Source organism: Sminthopsis crassicaudata, chromosome 4, assembly GCF_048593235.1.
Source record: "Sminthopsis crassicaudata isolate SCR6 chromosome 4, ASM4859323v1, whole genome shotgun sequence".
Lineage (NCBI taxonomy): Eukaryota > Metazoa > Chordata > Mammalia > Dasyuromorphia > Dasyuridae > Sminthopsis > Sminthopsis crassicaudata.
The window spans coordinates 221,663,436-221,679,549 of NC_133620.1; the positions used below are offsets into that span (position 1 = coordinate 221,663,436).

General features: G+C 33.2%; 1 protein-coding gene across 1 annotated transcript in view; it reads left to right on the plus strand.

Moving 5' to 3' along the window:
• Nucleotides 1–16,114, plus strand: part of RRAGD (Ras related GTP binding D) — a 90,631-nt gene that overhangs the window by 59,995 nt on the left and 14,522 nt on the right. Inside the window, exons 5-7 of the mRNA XM_074310305.1 lie at nucleotides 2,617–2,816; nucleotides 4,069–4,183; nucleotides 5,687–5,829. Of these exons, the coding sequence (XP_074166406.1) occupies nucleotides 2,617–2,816; nucleotides 4,069–4,183; nucleotides 5,687–5,829 (458 nt within the window). The remainder of the gene's footprint in view (nucleotides 1–2,616; nucleotides 2,817–4,068; nucleotides 4,184–5,686; nucleotides 5,830–16,114) is intronic.

Below are 16,114 nucleotides of genomic sequence, written 5' to 3' on the forward strand. Positions count from 1 at the left end.
AGTGGAAACACGGTATCTCAAGTTAGAGGCTGTTGTCATTGTCCAGTTGTGTCACATTCTATGGGAGTCTGTGGACCATAGCACAATAATATCCACGAAATTTTCTTGGCAAAGATATTAGAGAAGTTTGCTCTTTCCTTCTCCAGTTAAGGTGGTTAAAGACGAACAAAGGTTAAATGATTTTCCAAATCACACAGCTAGTAAGTGCCTGAGGTAACATTTGAACTCAGGTCTTCCTGATTTCAGAGCTGTTGCTCTATTCACGGAGCCTGCCTACCTGCCTCCAAGGCAGAGGACCTGGGATCAAATTCAATCTCTATCACTTTTAGCCTTGGTAAACTTATACAAGTCTTAGCTTTTTTTTTTTTTTTTCCTTTAATAAAAGCTATACATGTGTAGTCATATAAAACATTTCCATAATACTTTCAACTTAATCTAGAAGGTTAGAAAGATTCTTTAACTGCTTTCTTTGGATATTATGTTTTTCTCTCTAAAATATTAAATTTGTAAAGAGAAATATATCTGTTAATTTCTACAGACAAATGGTTCTATAATCTTTTCATCACATTTCTCATCCTTAATATTCCCTATGACCTGTATCTTTAATTTTCCTTTGAAACTTCAAAGAGCTTCTATCACAAAAACTAAGACTAAAATCATGAATGAGAAAGGTCCAGAAAAGAAGGAAGAATCATAGATCTAGTTTAAAGAGACCTTAGAGGTCATAGGTCATTTAGTTAACGTATTATTTTATAGATGAAGAAACGGAGGCTCAGAATGATCAAACAAGTAATGACAGAGCCAGATTAGAAATCATGTTCTATGACTAAAATCTATATCCTTGCTTTGGAACCACACTAAAGAGATCCCTCTCTATTCATATAAGCATAATTTCCAGTGGCTGTAGCCAGACAACTAGGCAAAGGCCTCTTGATCTGCTCTTTGTGATAGCTATGGAGTTTCTAAACCTCAGATTGAGTCATAATGATCTAAACCATGCACATTTTGCTTCCCTTTTGCTTTCTTGCCCTGATTAATAAAACCCATTTTGAGATTAAAACCTCAGCAAATCCATTTTTCCCATGGACCTTTAGAAAAGATCTTGTTTTGGTTGAGGATATCCTGAACTAGTTTTTCAAAATTATAAAAATGTGTGAAATAGGACCTGAAAAGTACATGGATTTTATGAAACTAAGCTGTTTAGCTTAGTTAATGACCTGTCTTTTAATTTTTTTTAATCTCATATTTTCTCAGTTAGTATAAAGACATTTTTAATACTGATTTTTTACAGACAACAATTTTATAAAGTTTTTCTTTTCAAAACATATGCATAGTTTTCAGCATTCATCATTTTTTCTTTAAAAAATTTTTATTATAGCTTTTTATTTTTAAAACATATGCATGGATAATTTTTCAACATTGAAACCAACAATTCAAAATGGCAAAATCAACACTCACTTTTAAAAAGTATATTTATTTTTTGAAAAATCAAAAATTTTTTATTATTACATCTTTTTATTTACACAACATATGCATGGGTAATTTTTTCAACATTGATCTTTGCAAAACGTTCTGTTGCAAATTTTCCCCTCCTTTCCCCCACCCCCTCCCCCAGATGGTAGGTAGTCTAATACATGTTAAAGATGTTAAATTATATGTTAAATTCAATATATGTATACATATCTATACAGTTATCTTGATGCACAAAAAAAAAAATTTAGGATCTGAAGAAAGACAAAAAAACCTTAGAAGGAAAATTAAAATGCAAGCAAACAATAACAGAAAGAATGAAAATGCTCTGTTGTGGTCCACACTTAATTGCCATAGTCCTCTCTCTGAATGTAGATGACTCTCTTCGTTACTGGACAATTGGAACTGGTTTGAATCATCTCATTTCAACACTCATTTTTAATAAAAAATTTTGAGTTCCAAATGTTCTCCCTCCTTCACTATCCCACTCCCCTAAGCTTATAAACAATGTGCTATAGGTTATATAGCTGCAATCATTAAAATTTTTTTTCTAATTACATGTAAAGATAGTTTCAGCATTTATTTTTTAAAAAATCATGAGTTGTGAATTTTTATCCTTTTCCTCTTTCCCCTCCCCAAGACAGCAAGCAGTCTAATGTAGGTTATACATGTGCAATCATGTTAAATATATTTCTACATTAATCATGTTATGAAAGAAGAAACAGAAGAAAAAGGGAAAAGGAAAAAACAAGAAATCCAAAAAAAAAGTAAAAATAGTATGCTTTAATCTGCATTCATAATCAATAGTTCTTTCTCTAGATGTGGATACCATTTCCATCAAGAGTCTTGGATCATTGTGTTGCTGAGAAGAACTAATTCTATCATAGATGATGATCACTCAGTGTTTTAACAAATTTTGAATTCCAAATTTCCTCTTTCCTTTGCTCAACTTCCCCCATACTGAAATAGTAAGCAATTTAATATATAACATACATTCCTCTATTAGTCATGTTGTGAAAGAAGATATTAGTGATTTGTGTTAACAGAATTTCCCTAACTATTTAACAGCTTAGGGGTGTGAGCTGCCCTTCAGGTTCTTTGATCTTGTTGAAGCCTTCATAGGAATTCCTTTTATTTTCTTATTAGGATGATTATATGGAAGCCTTAGCCAGGCTGCACCTCACTGTAACTCGAGCCTACAAAGTACATCCTGACATCAACTTTGAAGTGTTTATTCATAAAGTGGATGGCCTGTCTGATGACCATAAGATTGAAACCCAAAGAGATATTCATCAGAGGGCAAATGATGACCTTGCTGATGCTGGATTAGAGAAAATTCACCTCAGGTGAGAAAAGAGACAAACTGAAAAGAAGCAGTCTTGGGGTTCAAAGCCACTGTCATTCCACCTGGCTTAGCTCTCTTGCACTAGGACAGGATTTTGAAAGGGTGGGCACTGTGTTTTTCTATCAGAGAGTCTAGGTAGAACAGATTTTTTTTTGCATATGTTCAAAGTTGATACCTTATAATTAAATCCTAATGACTAATTAGTAATGAGATGTGCCATTCCTAATAAATACATCTGTAGATAAAACCACAATCATTGGATTTGAGTTTACAAAAGAGTTTAAATAGAAATAATTGCAATGAGAACCTGGCTTTCCCAGGGATTTTTGTTGTGGTATGGTATCATTCAATTAAAACCTACAATCATTCTTCATTATTTAACATCCATAGGCCTCAGTTTTCTCATCTTTAAGATAGACTAGGTGGCCTTTATGAAAATACTATCTAAAGTGTCAGTTATTATTATTGTTATTATCATCATCATTATTTTCATCATTTATTTGGCAAATTGGTAACAATAATGTTAGAAAGTAACATAATATAATGATTATTATTACTGGACCTGGGATGAAAGTAGCCCAGTCTGAGAGTAGATCTTCAGGATGCTGGCTGTGATGGTTTGTATGGCAACATACTTTACATGGTGCCTATTAATAGCCACTTAATGAATGAATAAATAGGCATTTATTAAGCACCTACTCTATATGAAACTCTTGTGCTAAACGTCTTACATATATTTAATTTTATCCTCTCTACTTAGTAAATAAGAATATTCAGTGCTTGTGCTTTTAATAATAATTTCTAACATTTATTTTGCTCTTTAAAGTTGGTAAAGTGCTTTACATTTATTATTTCATTTTATCATCACAACTACCCTTTATGTTATCATGGAAAAAAACTTGATTCTGAGAGAAGTTAATTAATTTGTTTATGATTACCCATAGTAAATATCTGAGATGGGATCTGAGCTTTAAGAGTCTTCCTGACTCTCAAGTTCATTGCTCTATCAATACCACCAAACTTTTATAAGATGCATTTTACAAAAAGAACCATTGAGGTTTTTTAAATGAAAGCCAGAGTTTTCCGAGGTCCTCTTGATTCTAAATAGGAAAGGGTGGGGGGAAGAGTTGTGCATCTCTTCATGAGCATATCCCACAAGGAGCAGGGGCATTTGTTTTTAATGACACAAGCAGCATATTCCTCGTAAACAAGAGAAAAAGAAAACTATGATGCAACATTGTTTCCTCTTTCAGCTTCTATCTGACAAGCATATATGATCATTCTATATTTGAAGCTTTTAGCAAAGTGGTACAGAAACTGATTCCACAGCTCCCAACCCTGGAGAATTTACTAAACATCTTTATCTCAGTAAGTAAAACGTATACTGGAGACATTTTCCAAGTTTGAGAATTGCTTCATGAGATTTAAAGGGAAAAAAAAGCCTGTTATATTCTGCTTCTGTGGATTGAAAATATTTCCACATCTCTCTATTATTCCATGATTTTATGCTTTGAGATAGCAATAATGGAAGAATTGGGAAATTGATTAAGTTCATTGAAAAAAATTAATTAGCCTATATATATTGAATTGGATCAATTAACATGTAGGCCTTTAGAGTTGACCTTGGTTAACAATGAATTAGATTTTGTCCCATTTTGGTCACTGATGGACAGATTTTATGGCCAAAGTTGAAACCTTGATTACTCTTGCAAGAATTAGTGCCTAGATGAGTAGACACCAAAACCTTAATTATTATAGTTTAGTTGCAGTAGTAATCAGTCATTTATCAATTAACAAATATTGAGCATCTATTATGTGTAAATCCTTGTACTGCCACAGTGTTAGATATTACTGCCCACCTTCAAAAGAGTTAGAGACACAAGATATTCATGTTGTCAATACCTCAGAAAACTATGATTTTGTAAAATACAATGTTTTTTAAAAATCAGCAATACTGAACAAGGCAGCATAGAATGATTGCAAATTGGACAGGAAGTATAAAAGTGGTGGTATGTTAATCAAGGTTGCATTTGTTATAACTAAATAAAATTTTTTATCATGTACCATATTTTACTAGGGAAGGAGAAAGAAATAAGCATTTACATAGTGTCAGGAATAAGAACCTTATTTCCTTTGATTATTATGATACTGTGAGGTAGGTTATTATTCCCATGTTACAGATAAGGAAACTGAGGAAGATAGAAGTTAAGGAAATTGCTTACAGTTGTATAACTAGTAAATTTCTGAGGTTCAGATTTGAACTAAAGTCTCCTTAACTTTATGTTCAGAGCTCTGTCCACTGTACCACCTAGCTGCCTATAATATTGCTAATTGTCAGTTTCATCACCATCATCATCATCATCATCACTATATTTATATAGCTCTTTAAGTTTTGCAAAGTGCTTTACAAATATTATGTCATTTAATCCTCATAACAACCCTGAAAAGTAGGTGCTAATATTATCCCCATTTTACAAATGACGAAACTAAGGCAAGCAAGTTAAATTACTTGTCCAGGATCATGCAGCTAGTAAATGTCTGGGGCAAGATTTTAATTCATCTTCCTGACTGCAGGTCTAGGGCTTTATCTACCATAACCTAAGTTAACCTCTTCAAAGTCAAGAAATTATTTTTGCAGCTTTGTTACTTTATTACACATATTTCTACTTATGTATTCTGATGTAATTCACTTATAAAAAGTCTGAAATTTGACTTTCTCTGTGTCACTAACCAGTATAGTAATCTGTCAACCAATTAGATATATCTTCACCCATTTTGTTGATCATATTTGATGTTCACATATAATTATATAACTGTATTGTTACCTGAAAATAAGAGTCACTTTAAGACAACATTTTTCCTTTATTGCAGAATTCTGGAATTGAAAAGGCCTTTCTGTTTGATGTGGTCAGTAAAATTTATATTGCAACAGATAGTACCCCTGTGGATATGCAGACATATGAACTCTGCTGTGATATGATAGATGTGGTTATCGACATTTCTTGTATATATGGGTAAGTCAAGTGAATTGTTATTTAAACAAGACCATTCCCTCACATAACATTTTGTTTTAAGCTGTTACATTATTTAAGGTATTTAGGGAAGGGGAAAGAGGTGAGCATTTGTATAGGACCTATTATGTGCTAGGCATTGTGCTAACTGTTTTTATAAGTATTAACTTCTCGGATCCTCACACAGCCCTGGGGGGTAGATGTTATTATTATTCCCATTTTACAGTTGAAGAAACTGAGACTAACAGGTTAAGTAACTTACTCAGAATTTTTTTAATCAGCTAGTAAATAACTGACATTAGATTTTAATTCAAATCTTCTTGATTCCAGGGCCAGTTTTCTGTCTATTGCTCTGCCTTTGGAATACCTCAGTATTAGAAAAAGCTAGGTTCCTTTTGTACAGAAAACTGTGAGAATATCATGAATACTACACTTAGAAAGTAATAGGATATGCTAAGATAATAGAAATCTGTAAATGCTGAGTTTAATGTCCATTGTTAGAATCTCCTTCAGGAAAGAGTTGAGATTATTTTGGCCACACTCATAAATTATTTCTCCTATTATGGAAACCTTAGAAATGCAAACCAATGGGCATTATGTGCTTATTATATCCCAGTAGAACTGTATATATCATTGTAGATATCTTATTTGAAAATAGCTCCACACACACACACACACACACACAAAAAAAAAAAAAAAAAAAAAAAAGAAAAGAAAAGAAAATCGCTCCACACAAATTGAATGTAATATAAATTTAACATTAAAGGGAAAGAACATGGCCTTATTTCTTGATCTGATAATGCTGAATTTAGCTATAATATTCCTAGGTGTTTTCATTTGGGTCTCTTTCAGGAAGTGATTGGTGGATTCTTTCAATGACTGTTTTGCCATCTGATTCTAGGATATCAGGGCAATTTTCCTTGTTGATTTCTTGAAAGATATTGTCCAGACTCTTTTTTAAAGTCATGGCTTTCAAGTAGTCCAATAATTCTTAGATTGTCTCTCCTGTCCCTCCTTTTTTCTAGGTTGGTTGATTTCCAATGAAGTATTTTACATTTTCTTCTATTTTTAAAATTTTTTAAAATTTTATTTGACCAATTCTTCTTGATGTCTCATTGATTCATTCATTTCTATTTGTCCATTTCTAATTTTTGGTAAATTGTTTTCATGGATTAGCATTCTCTCCCCCTCCCCCCCTTTTGCATTTGGTCAATTGTACTTTTAAAGTTGTTTTGTTCAGTGGATTTTTTTCCCCATTTCACCAATTCTATTTTTTAATTCTTTTGTCAATTTCTGTGATTTTTCCCCAAAGTGGTTAGGCTTTTTTCTCCAAAACTTTCATAATTCTCCTGCATAACTCTTATTTCTTTCCCCCATTTTTCTACTCTTTTCCTTTTTTAAAAAAATGTTTTTTGAGCTCTTCCAAGAAAGTTTTTTGAGCTTGAGAGCATGTGGGCATTTTGCCATTGCTGTCCTTGGTTTGTGTTCTCATCTTTCCTGTTACCATAGTAACTTTCTATGATCAGGAATTCTTTTTGCTTTTTTGCTCATTTTTAGAAGTTGAACCCTGCTCCTATAGCACAGGAGAGATTGTCCCTTTTTTTCCCCCAAAGAGACAAGGCCTCTCACTGACTTTCTGCTGTAGTGGGGCTGGCGGTGCTGCAGGCTTTCTGACTCCTGGACTAGGCCTGGCCTAGTCCTGCCTATTATGCGGGGGTTTGGTGGCTCACAATTTGCCTTCTGTGGTTGTGTTGGAAGTCTCACAGCTGACCTGCTGATCCACTGGCCCTTTGAACCAGGAAGTTCAGCATAGCCAACACTGCTGTGTTTTGGCTAAGAGTCTCCCACTAGATTTCCTGCTTCTGTGCTAGGCTGCATTTCCCCCTTGCCCAATTCAAATAGACTTTTCCTGAAATCCTTCCAAGATATATATTAAGCTAGAAAATTATTATACTCTGAATGTTTGTGGGTTCTGTCACTCAAAAATCCATTCAGAGGCTTGATCTAGTGTTAGGGGGGGAGGAAGAAAATCAAAATTCATATAAAAAATATAATTAAACAAAACAAATTCTCACATTGGCCATATCCAAAAATGTATGCCATGTTCTTTATCTTAAGTCCATAACCTCTCTATCAGGTAGTATGTAGAATGTTTCTTTTTTCCCTCTGGAATTGTGATTGGTTATTTTATTGATCAGAATTGTTTAGTCTTCAGAGTTGTTTTTCTTTATAGTATTTTTATATAAATTGTTCTGGTTTTGTTTCCTTCACTTTCCATCAGTTTATATTAGGCTTCCCTGATTTCTCTCAAACCATAGCTTTTATCATTCTTATTGGTACATTAATACTCTGTTACATCAAAATACCATAATTGGTTCATTTATTCCCCAACTGATGATCATCCCCAATAATATCAATTTATTACTGCTATGAAAGATAACTTGAAAAAAGGAGAAACTTTAAACAAAGAGACCAATTTGGAGGTTAAAGGTGATGACCACCTGAACTGGGATAATCATATTTTGGATTGAGAAGAGAGAAAGATTTTAGAGGTTGTGGAGGTGGAATCTATAAAATTTGACAACTTGAATATGAGAGATCAGAGACAGAAAGAAAATAGTATTAGAAACAAGCAGACTCCAAAAGGCAGGTAACACAGAAATCTTATTGAGAGAGAAAATCTAGAGGAATTGAATGTTTCTGACCAGAAGTGGGCTTAAACTCTCTGATAGGAAACACTAGGTATAGAAGCAGACGAGATTTATGCTGTTAGTTCATTGCAGTTCCCTCCCCCAAAGAATGGATTGGTCAGTTCCCCTTAGGGTTACATCATTTTCTACATGCTACTCCTAAATATGTTCCCCCTCCCTTGTCATACATTCCATATTCTGTTAATGAGGTTCTAATTCTATTCTGGGTCTGTCAGCTTATATGCATTAAGCAAGCACAATAAAGAAAAGCCTTTTCCTGGTCCTTGAAACCTGGTCAGTTTAAACCAGTTTCTAGCCTAGAACTCTTTATCAATAGTTTGAAGCCAAGAGTCTCTTTTCCTGAAAAATCATTGGTCAGAGATACTTATTATCTTACATGACCTTGAGGCTTACAACATTCTGTGGAAACTTAGCTTTCAGTATTTCTCATTGTCTGCTCATGGTTTCTGAGGAATTGAATTTTAACTGTTCTCTGGAAAGTTAACCTACTTTGTCTCTCCCTGTAGGTGCAAAAATGCTAATGTCCCTCAGGGAAATAGAAATATTAAAAAGAAGGTGGAGGGGAGAAAAGGTAGGGTTTTAGGAGAAAAGGTAATGAATTGTGCAACTCTTTCCTGTCAGCATTTTACACAATATTGTTCACAATCAAGACCTTACCCGACCAATTTCAACTCTTAGAAGTTGATAGTCAAGCTGTTCTCAGTATAAAAAAATTTTAGTTTTTCAATTTTAGTCAGTTTTTATTGATTGTTTTTGTTTTAAAATTACCTACATTTCACCCTACATAACTCCCTCCTACCCCTTCCCAGTGAAACATCTTTTGTAACAAGTAAAAAAAAGAAGGAAAAAAACTTAAGCAAAACTGATATATACTTCCAAAATTTTCTTTTGAATGTAATGCTCCATACTTGTGAACCTCCAGATCTGCAAAGGAATGACATATTTCTTTAAGGCTTGCTTTTTTGTCATTGATTTCCTTGGAGTCTATGTCTAATAGTAAAATCTCTGTTTGAAAGTGTATAGACAGGGGCAGCTAGATAACTCAGTGAATAGAACACCAGCCCTGGAGTCAGGGGAACCTGAGTTCAAATCCAACCTCAGACACTTTAACACATACTAGCTGTATGACCCTGGGCAAGTCACTTAATCCAAATGCCTTGGGGGGAAAAAAAAAAGAAAGAAAGTGTATAGACATTTTGGTCTCTTTATTTGCATAATTCCAAATTACATTACAGGAAAGCTGTAGGAATTAATTGCTCCTTCAATAATTCATTAAGGACATGTCTTTCTACTACCCTTTCAGCCTGAATTATTCCCATTTTTTGTCATGTTTGTCAGTCTTCTTGTGTAAGGTGAGACCTCAGTATTATTTTGATTTATATTTCTATTAATGTTATTGACGTGGAGCTTTTTTTCATATGGTTGTTGATAGATTGTAATTCTTCTTTGGAGAAAATCAAGTCAACAAGTTTATTAAGCAACTTCTTTGCTTCATATATTGTATATGCACTAGGGACAAAAAAAGAGGTGGAAAGAAAAGATTGAGAGTGCTAACGATCTAATGAAATGCTTATTAATATCCTTTGGCCACTTATCTATCAAGGAATAACTTTTGTTCTTATATATTGTTAGTTGTCTATGTGTCGTGAATGAGATACTTTTCAGAGATATTTGATATTTTTTCCCATTTCAACTACTTTTCTTAGGCTGGAAGCATTGATTTTATTCAAGTAAAATCTTTACAGTTTCACATAGTTAAAATTGTCTGTTTTACCTTTTGTAATTGACTCTAGCTTAGGATAGTTAAGAAAGCTCTTTTTTAATTTGAAAAATATTTATTTTAATAGTGTATTACTTTTCCAATTACATGTAAGGTTTTTTAAAGTTCATTTTTGTAAGATCTTAAGGTTGAAAATTTTTATCTTCCTCCATCCCAATGTTAGTAAACAATCTGATGCAGCATATTATACATGTACATTCACTTTTTAAAAAATAGTTTTTATTTACCAGATATATGCATGGGTAATTTTACAACATTGACAATTGCCAAACCTTTTGTTCTAATTTTTTTCCTCCTTCCCCTCCCCCTAGATGGCAGGCTGACCAATACATGTTAAATAATGTACATTCACTTTTAACCTATTTCCATATGAATCATCTTGAGATAGAAAAATCATCACAAAAGGTAAAAAATCAAGAGAAAGAAGAAAGCAAAGAGAAATTCTAAAATAGTATGCTTTGATCCATATTCAGTCTCCATAGTTGTTTTTCTAGATGTAGCAGGCATTTTCCATCCATAGTTTATTAGATTTGCCTTGGATCACCGAATTGCTGAGAAAAGCTAAGTTTATTATTGTTGATCATCACAAAATCTTGCTGTTCTTTGGTTTTGTTCACTTCACTCAGGATCAGTAAATCTTGACATGCTTTTCTGATGTTAGCCTGTTCAACATTTCTTTTTTTTTTATTAATAGTATTTTATTTTTCACGTAAAGATAGTTTTCAACATTCACCTTTGCAAAACCAAGTGTTCCAAAATTTTCTCCCTCTCTTTTCACCTTTCCCTTCCTCAAAACAGCAAACAATCCAATATAGGTTAAACATGTGTAATTCTTCTAAACATATTTACATATGTTTCATGCTGCACAAGAAAAATCAAATCTAAAAGGAAAAGACACAAGCAAACAAATAACAATAACCAAAAAAGGGAAAATACTATGCTTTGAACCATATTTAGTCTTCAATGTTCTTTCTCTGGATGCATCACAAGTCTATTAGAATTGCCTTGAATCATTTCATTGTTGAAAAAACCCATCACAGTTGATTATCTATCACATAATCTTGTTACTATATACAGTGTTCTCTTGGTTTTTCATTCAGTATCAGTCCTTTTAAGTTTTTCCAGGTTTTCCTGAAATCAGCCTATTCATCATTTTTTATAGAGCAATAATATTTCATTACATTCATATACCATAAACTTATTCAGCTATTTCCCAATTTATGAGCATCCACTCAGTTTCCAATTCTTTGCCACCACAAAAAGAGCAGCTACAAACATTTTTGCAGAGTTTATTTTAATGTGCATTTCTTTAATCAATAGTATTTTTTTTGAGAATTTTTTCATGAATGGATGCCCATCAATTGGAGAATGGTTGGGTAAATTATGGTATATGAATGTTATGGAATATTATTGTTCTGTAAGAAATGACCAGCAGGATAAATATAGAGAGGCTTGGAGAGACTTACATCAACTGATGCTGAGTGAAATGAGCAGAACCAGGAGATCATTATACACTTCAACAACAATACTGTATGAGGATGTATTCTGATGGAAATGGATATCTTCAACAAAGAGAAGATCTAACTCAGATCCAATTGATCAGTGATAGACAAAATCAGATACCCAGAGAAGGAACACTGGGAAATGAATGTAAGGTGTTTGCATTTTTGTTTTTCTTCCCAGGTTATTTTTACCTTCTGAATCCATTTCTTCCTTAGCAGCAACAACAACAACAACAACAAAATCAGTCTGCACACATATATGGTATCTAGGATCTAGGGGAGGGGTTGGAGGGAAGGAGGGGAAAATTCAAAAGAGAAGGGAGTGCAAGGGATAATGTTGTGGAAAATTACCTATGCATATGTACTGTCAAAAAATGTTATAATTATAAAATTAATTTTAAAAAATAAAGAGCTAAAAAAAAGAATTTTTTCATGTTAATAAATGTTAATTTCTTCATCTGACCTTTTTTCATATCCTTTGACCATTTATCAATTGGGGAATTACTTTTATTCTTATAAATTTGACTCAGTTCCCTTTATATTTTAGAAATGAGGCCTTTTATCAGAAACACCAATTATAAAAATTGTTTTCCAGATTTCTGCTTCCCTTCTAATCTTGGCTGCATTGATTTTGTTTGTGCAAAAACTTTTAAATTTAATATAATTAAAATTACCCATTTTGCATTTATAATGTTCTCTAGTTCTTTTTTGGTCATAAATGTCTTCCTTCTAAGATCTGATAGATAAACTCTCCCATCCTCTCCTAATTTACCGGTGGTATCACCCTTTATGTTTAAATTATATACCTATTTTGACCTTACCTGGTATAAGTGTTAGATGTTAGTCTTTTTTCAATTGTCCCTGCAATTTTTTTTTTGTCAAATAGTGAGTTCCTATCCCACAAGATAAAGTATTTGAGATTATCAAACACTAGATTACTATAGCCATTGACTGTTGTGTCTTGTGAACCTAACCTCATATCATTGAAACATAACACTGAAATTTCTATTTCTTAGCCAATACCAAATGGTTTTGATGATTGCTGCTTTATTATTCAGTTTTTAGGTCTGGTATGGCTAGGCTATCTTTTTTGTGCATTTTTTCCATTAATTCCTTTGTTAATAATACACTTTCTATTCAGGAAAAGTTGTAAAAGATATAGTATTTGTTTTTCTTCTAATTGTTAATTGTATGATTTTTTTTCTATCAAATCAAGGTCTATTTTGAATTTTTGCAGAATGTGGTCTAAAATGTTGGTATAAGTTTAATTTTTGACAAACTCCTTTCTAGTTTTCCCAACAATTATTATGAAATAGAAAATTCTTTTTCTTTTTTAGAAACAGTTAAGGTTAAATGACTCATACAGGGTGAACCAGCTAGTAAGTATCTGATGTTGGATTTGAACTTGGTCCTCCTGACTCAAGGGCTAGTGCTTGATCCATGTACTATCTAATTACCCTTAAAGAGTTTTTCCTAAGGTAATTTATATGTGGGGATTCATGGAACCCTGACTTATTTAATTGTTATTTTTTATTCTTCCTTGTCTAATTTTTGGCGCTGCTTAGTAATATATTTTGGTGTCTGGAAATACTATTCTCTCTTTTTTCATTATTTCCCCTGAAATCCTATATATTTTTTCTCTGAATGAATATTTGTGAAATAGTTTTGTGTTCTTCAAATGTCCTTTCCTATATATCTGATGATTTTTCTTCTGAATGCTCACACAGTGTTTGTTTGTTTGTTTTTCTCATTGGAATTGTTAAATTTTTAAGGGCATAGAATTTGGTCTTTGAGTTTGAAGTTTATGATAACTTTTCTGCACCTGCAGATTTCTTCAATTAGTGCTTTCCCCCTTTATTCAGAAGTTGTAGACAGTTTTCTTGTATTATTTTCTTCACTACTGGGTATAAGTTTTTTGATTTATCATATTCTTCTGTAACAGCTGTGACCTTAAGTTAACTCTGCATAGGACAGCATTCAATTGTCTTTGAATAATTTCTGCTAGGAAGGCTATCAATTCTGACATTTGTCCTCTTCTAACTTCTCCTATAGTTTTTATTCCTCTTTTGAACTATTCTGGAATATTTTATTGTTATTCTATTTTCTTTTGAGATTCCACAGGGAATAGATAGAATTTTCTTTGTAATGCAATAGTAAGACAGTTTTGTAAACTCTTTGAGGATTTAGTACTTATCTTTTTGTCTAATTTTAGTATTATCTTTATTAATTTATCTGCTTGTTCTTTAAGTTTTTAATTGGATTTTTTTTGCTCTTAAAATCCTTTGCTTTTCAGCCTTATATCTCTAATTTTCTAATTGCTTTCCCTTGTGATGGGAATACCTGTAGGATTGGTGTGCAGAAATTGCTTTAGTGTTTTCTTAATGGGGATTTACTTTTCCTTATTCTCAATTCCTATCCTAATTATCTCCAGGGGTACAGGACATAGATGAATTTAAATCTGCTTTCCTTCAGGCCAAGAGCAGCCACTCACACAGGCCCCCCTCCCCTCTAACTCTCTAATGCAGAGCCCCATCTCAGGCAGAAAGCATTCTGATTATTACCCCTAATATCATCTCTCATGTATCTAGGTAAAATTAAAGTCTGCTGCTATTACAGAGGGACAGAGAATAAACAGAGAGCGCTTCAGAAAAATCTGAAATAGAAGGGAAATCTGTGTGTGACTCTCAGGTACAAGCCTGTGGGTTGTTTGTGTGGCCCAATGGAATATGGTGGAAGAAGGATAAATCAAGGATTAGTGTACTCTAGTGTTAATTAGTGAGGTTTTTACTGTATCAGGCCTTTTGCTTTCATATCATTGGAATTCAGCTGTAATTGCTAGTGCATAATTTTTCTTGGGGGGAGAGGAACTTTTAAGAGTGAATGGGGACTTGAGGAAATGATTAGTTTGCCATCTTTTTGGTCCCTAATTAGAAGTCCTTGTTCTTTAGACATGGGCAAGTCTCCTTCCTATCATATTCTTTTCTCTTTTTTTTTTTAATCTTTTTTTTTTTAGTGCTAGTAAACTTTTAAAATAATAGCTCTTCATTTTCAAAATATATGCAAAGATAGTTTTCAGCATTCACCCCTGCAAAATCTAGTGTCCAAATTTTTCTCCCTCTCTTCTTCCCACCCCTCCTCTAGACAGCAAGTAATCCAATACTACCATATTATTTTCCAGTGGAACTATTAGGAACTCCTTTGCTTATGTATTACCAATTGCCATTTTTATCATATCAGTAGCTGCAGGTAGCGATTATTGTTAATTTTTTTTTCCTGAGGCAATTGGGGTTAAGTGACTTGCTCAGGATCACTCAGCTAGGAAGTGTTAAGTATCTGAGACCAGATTTGAACTCAAAAGTCCTCCTGACTTCAGGGCTGGTTCTCTATCTACTGTGCCACCTAGCTGTCCCAGCAGTTACATTTTTTATGGGATGAAGCTTTTTACACTTGGGAATTCTACAACCCAATCTGATGCAAGCAGTGCTTTGGATGTTACTGATGGGGTTTTGGAAAAAAATTGATTTTGCTTATTATAATCTAGAATTTTTTTGCAAAAAAAAAAAAGATAATGCCATAAATATATGCTGAGTTTGATATGCCAAGAGATATCCATTTAGGCATATCCAGTAGTCAATTGCTAATATAGGAATGATGACCTTCTCCTGGCTCTACTCTCACTCTATGGACTTTGCTAGCATGCTTCTACTACCTTCTTGCCTTGGAAATTCTCATCCTGGAGTATCCTTCCATCCTTGTTTATATGTTATCTTTTCCCATTAGAACATAAATTCCTTACTTGTATTTTATCTTCGGTGCTTACAACAATACTTGGTGCACAATAAACATTTAATGAATATTTATTGCCTTGACTAGAGCTGGGTATATAGATCTGGATTCATCATATAGAGATGAAAATTGAAATTGAATTGGAGTGTATGTATTTGTTTGTGTATGTCTTTTGTCTAGAATGAAAAGGACATGAAATAGGTAGTATTTCGACTCTGCTTTGCCTGACTTATGGTGACTCACGATAGGGAAGTGGTGATTCCTTGGTATCTTATTACTTTGTGAGGTTCCTCTTCAAATTTGGATCTTAATCTCTCTCAAATCACTGATGATGTCAAAAGTTTGTAAGTGTTTCCTTAAAAATTACACTGTGTCCCTTTGTTCCTCTTCAAGTCTTCCTTCTTTAACCTCAACTCCAGATAGTGGTCTTTTGCATCTGCATTAACTTTCCTTGAGGTAGCAATCCTTGTATGTGAATGTATTCTGCTGCACCCCACTCCCACCTATAA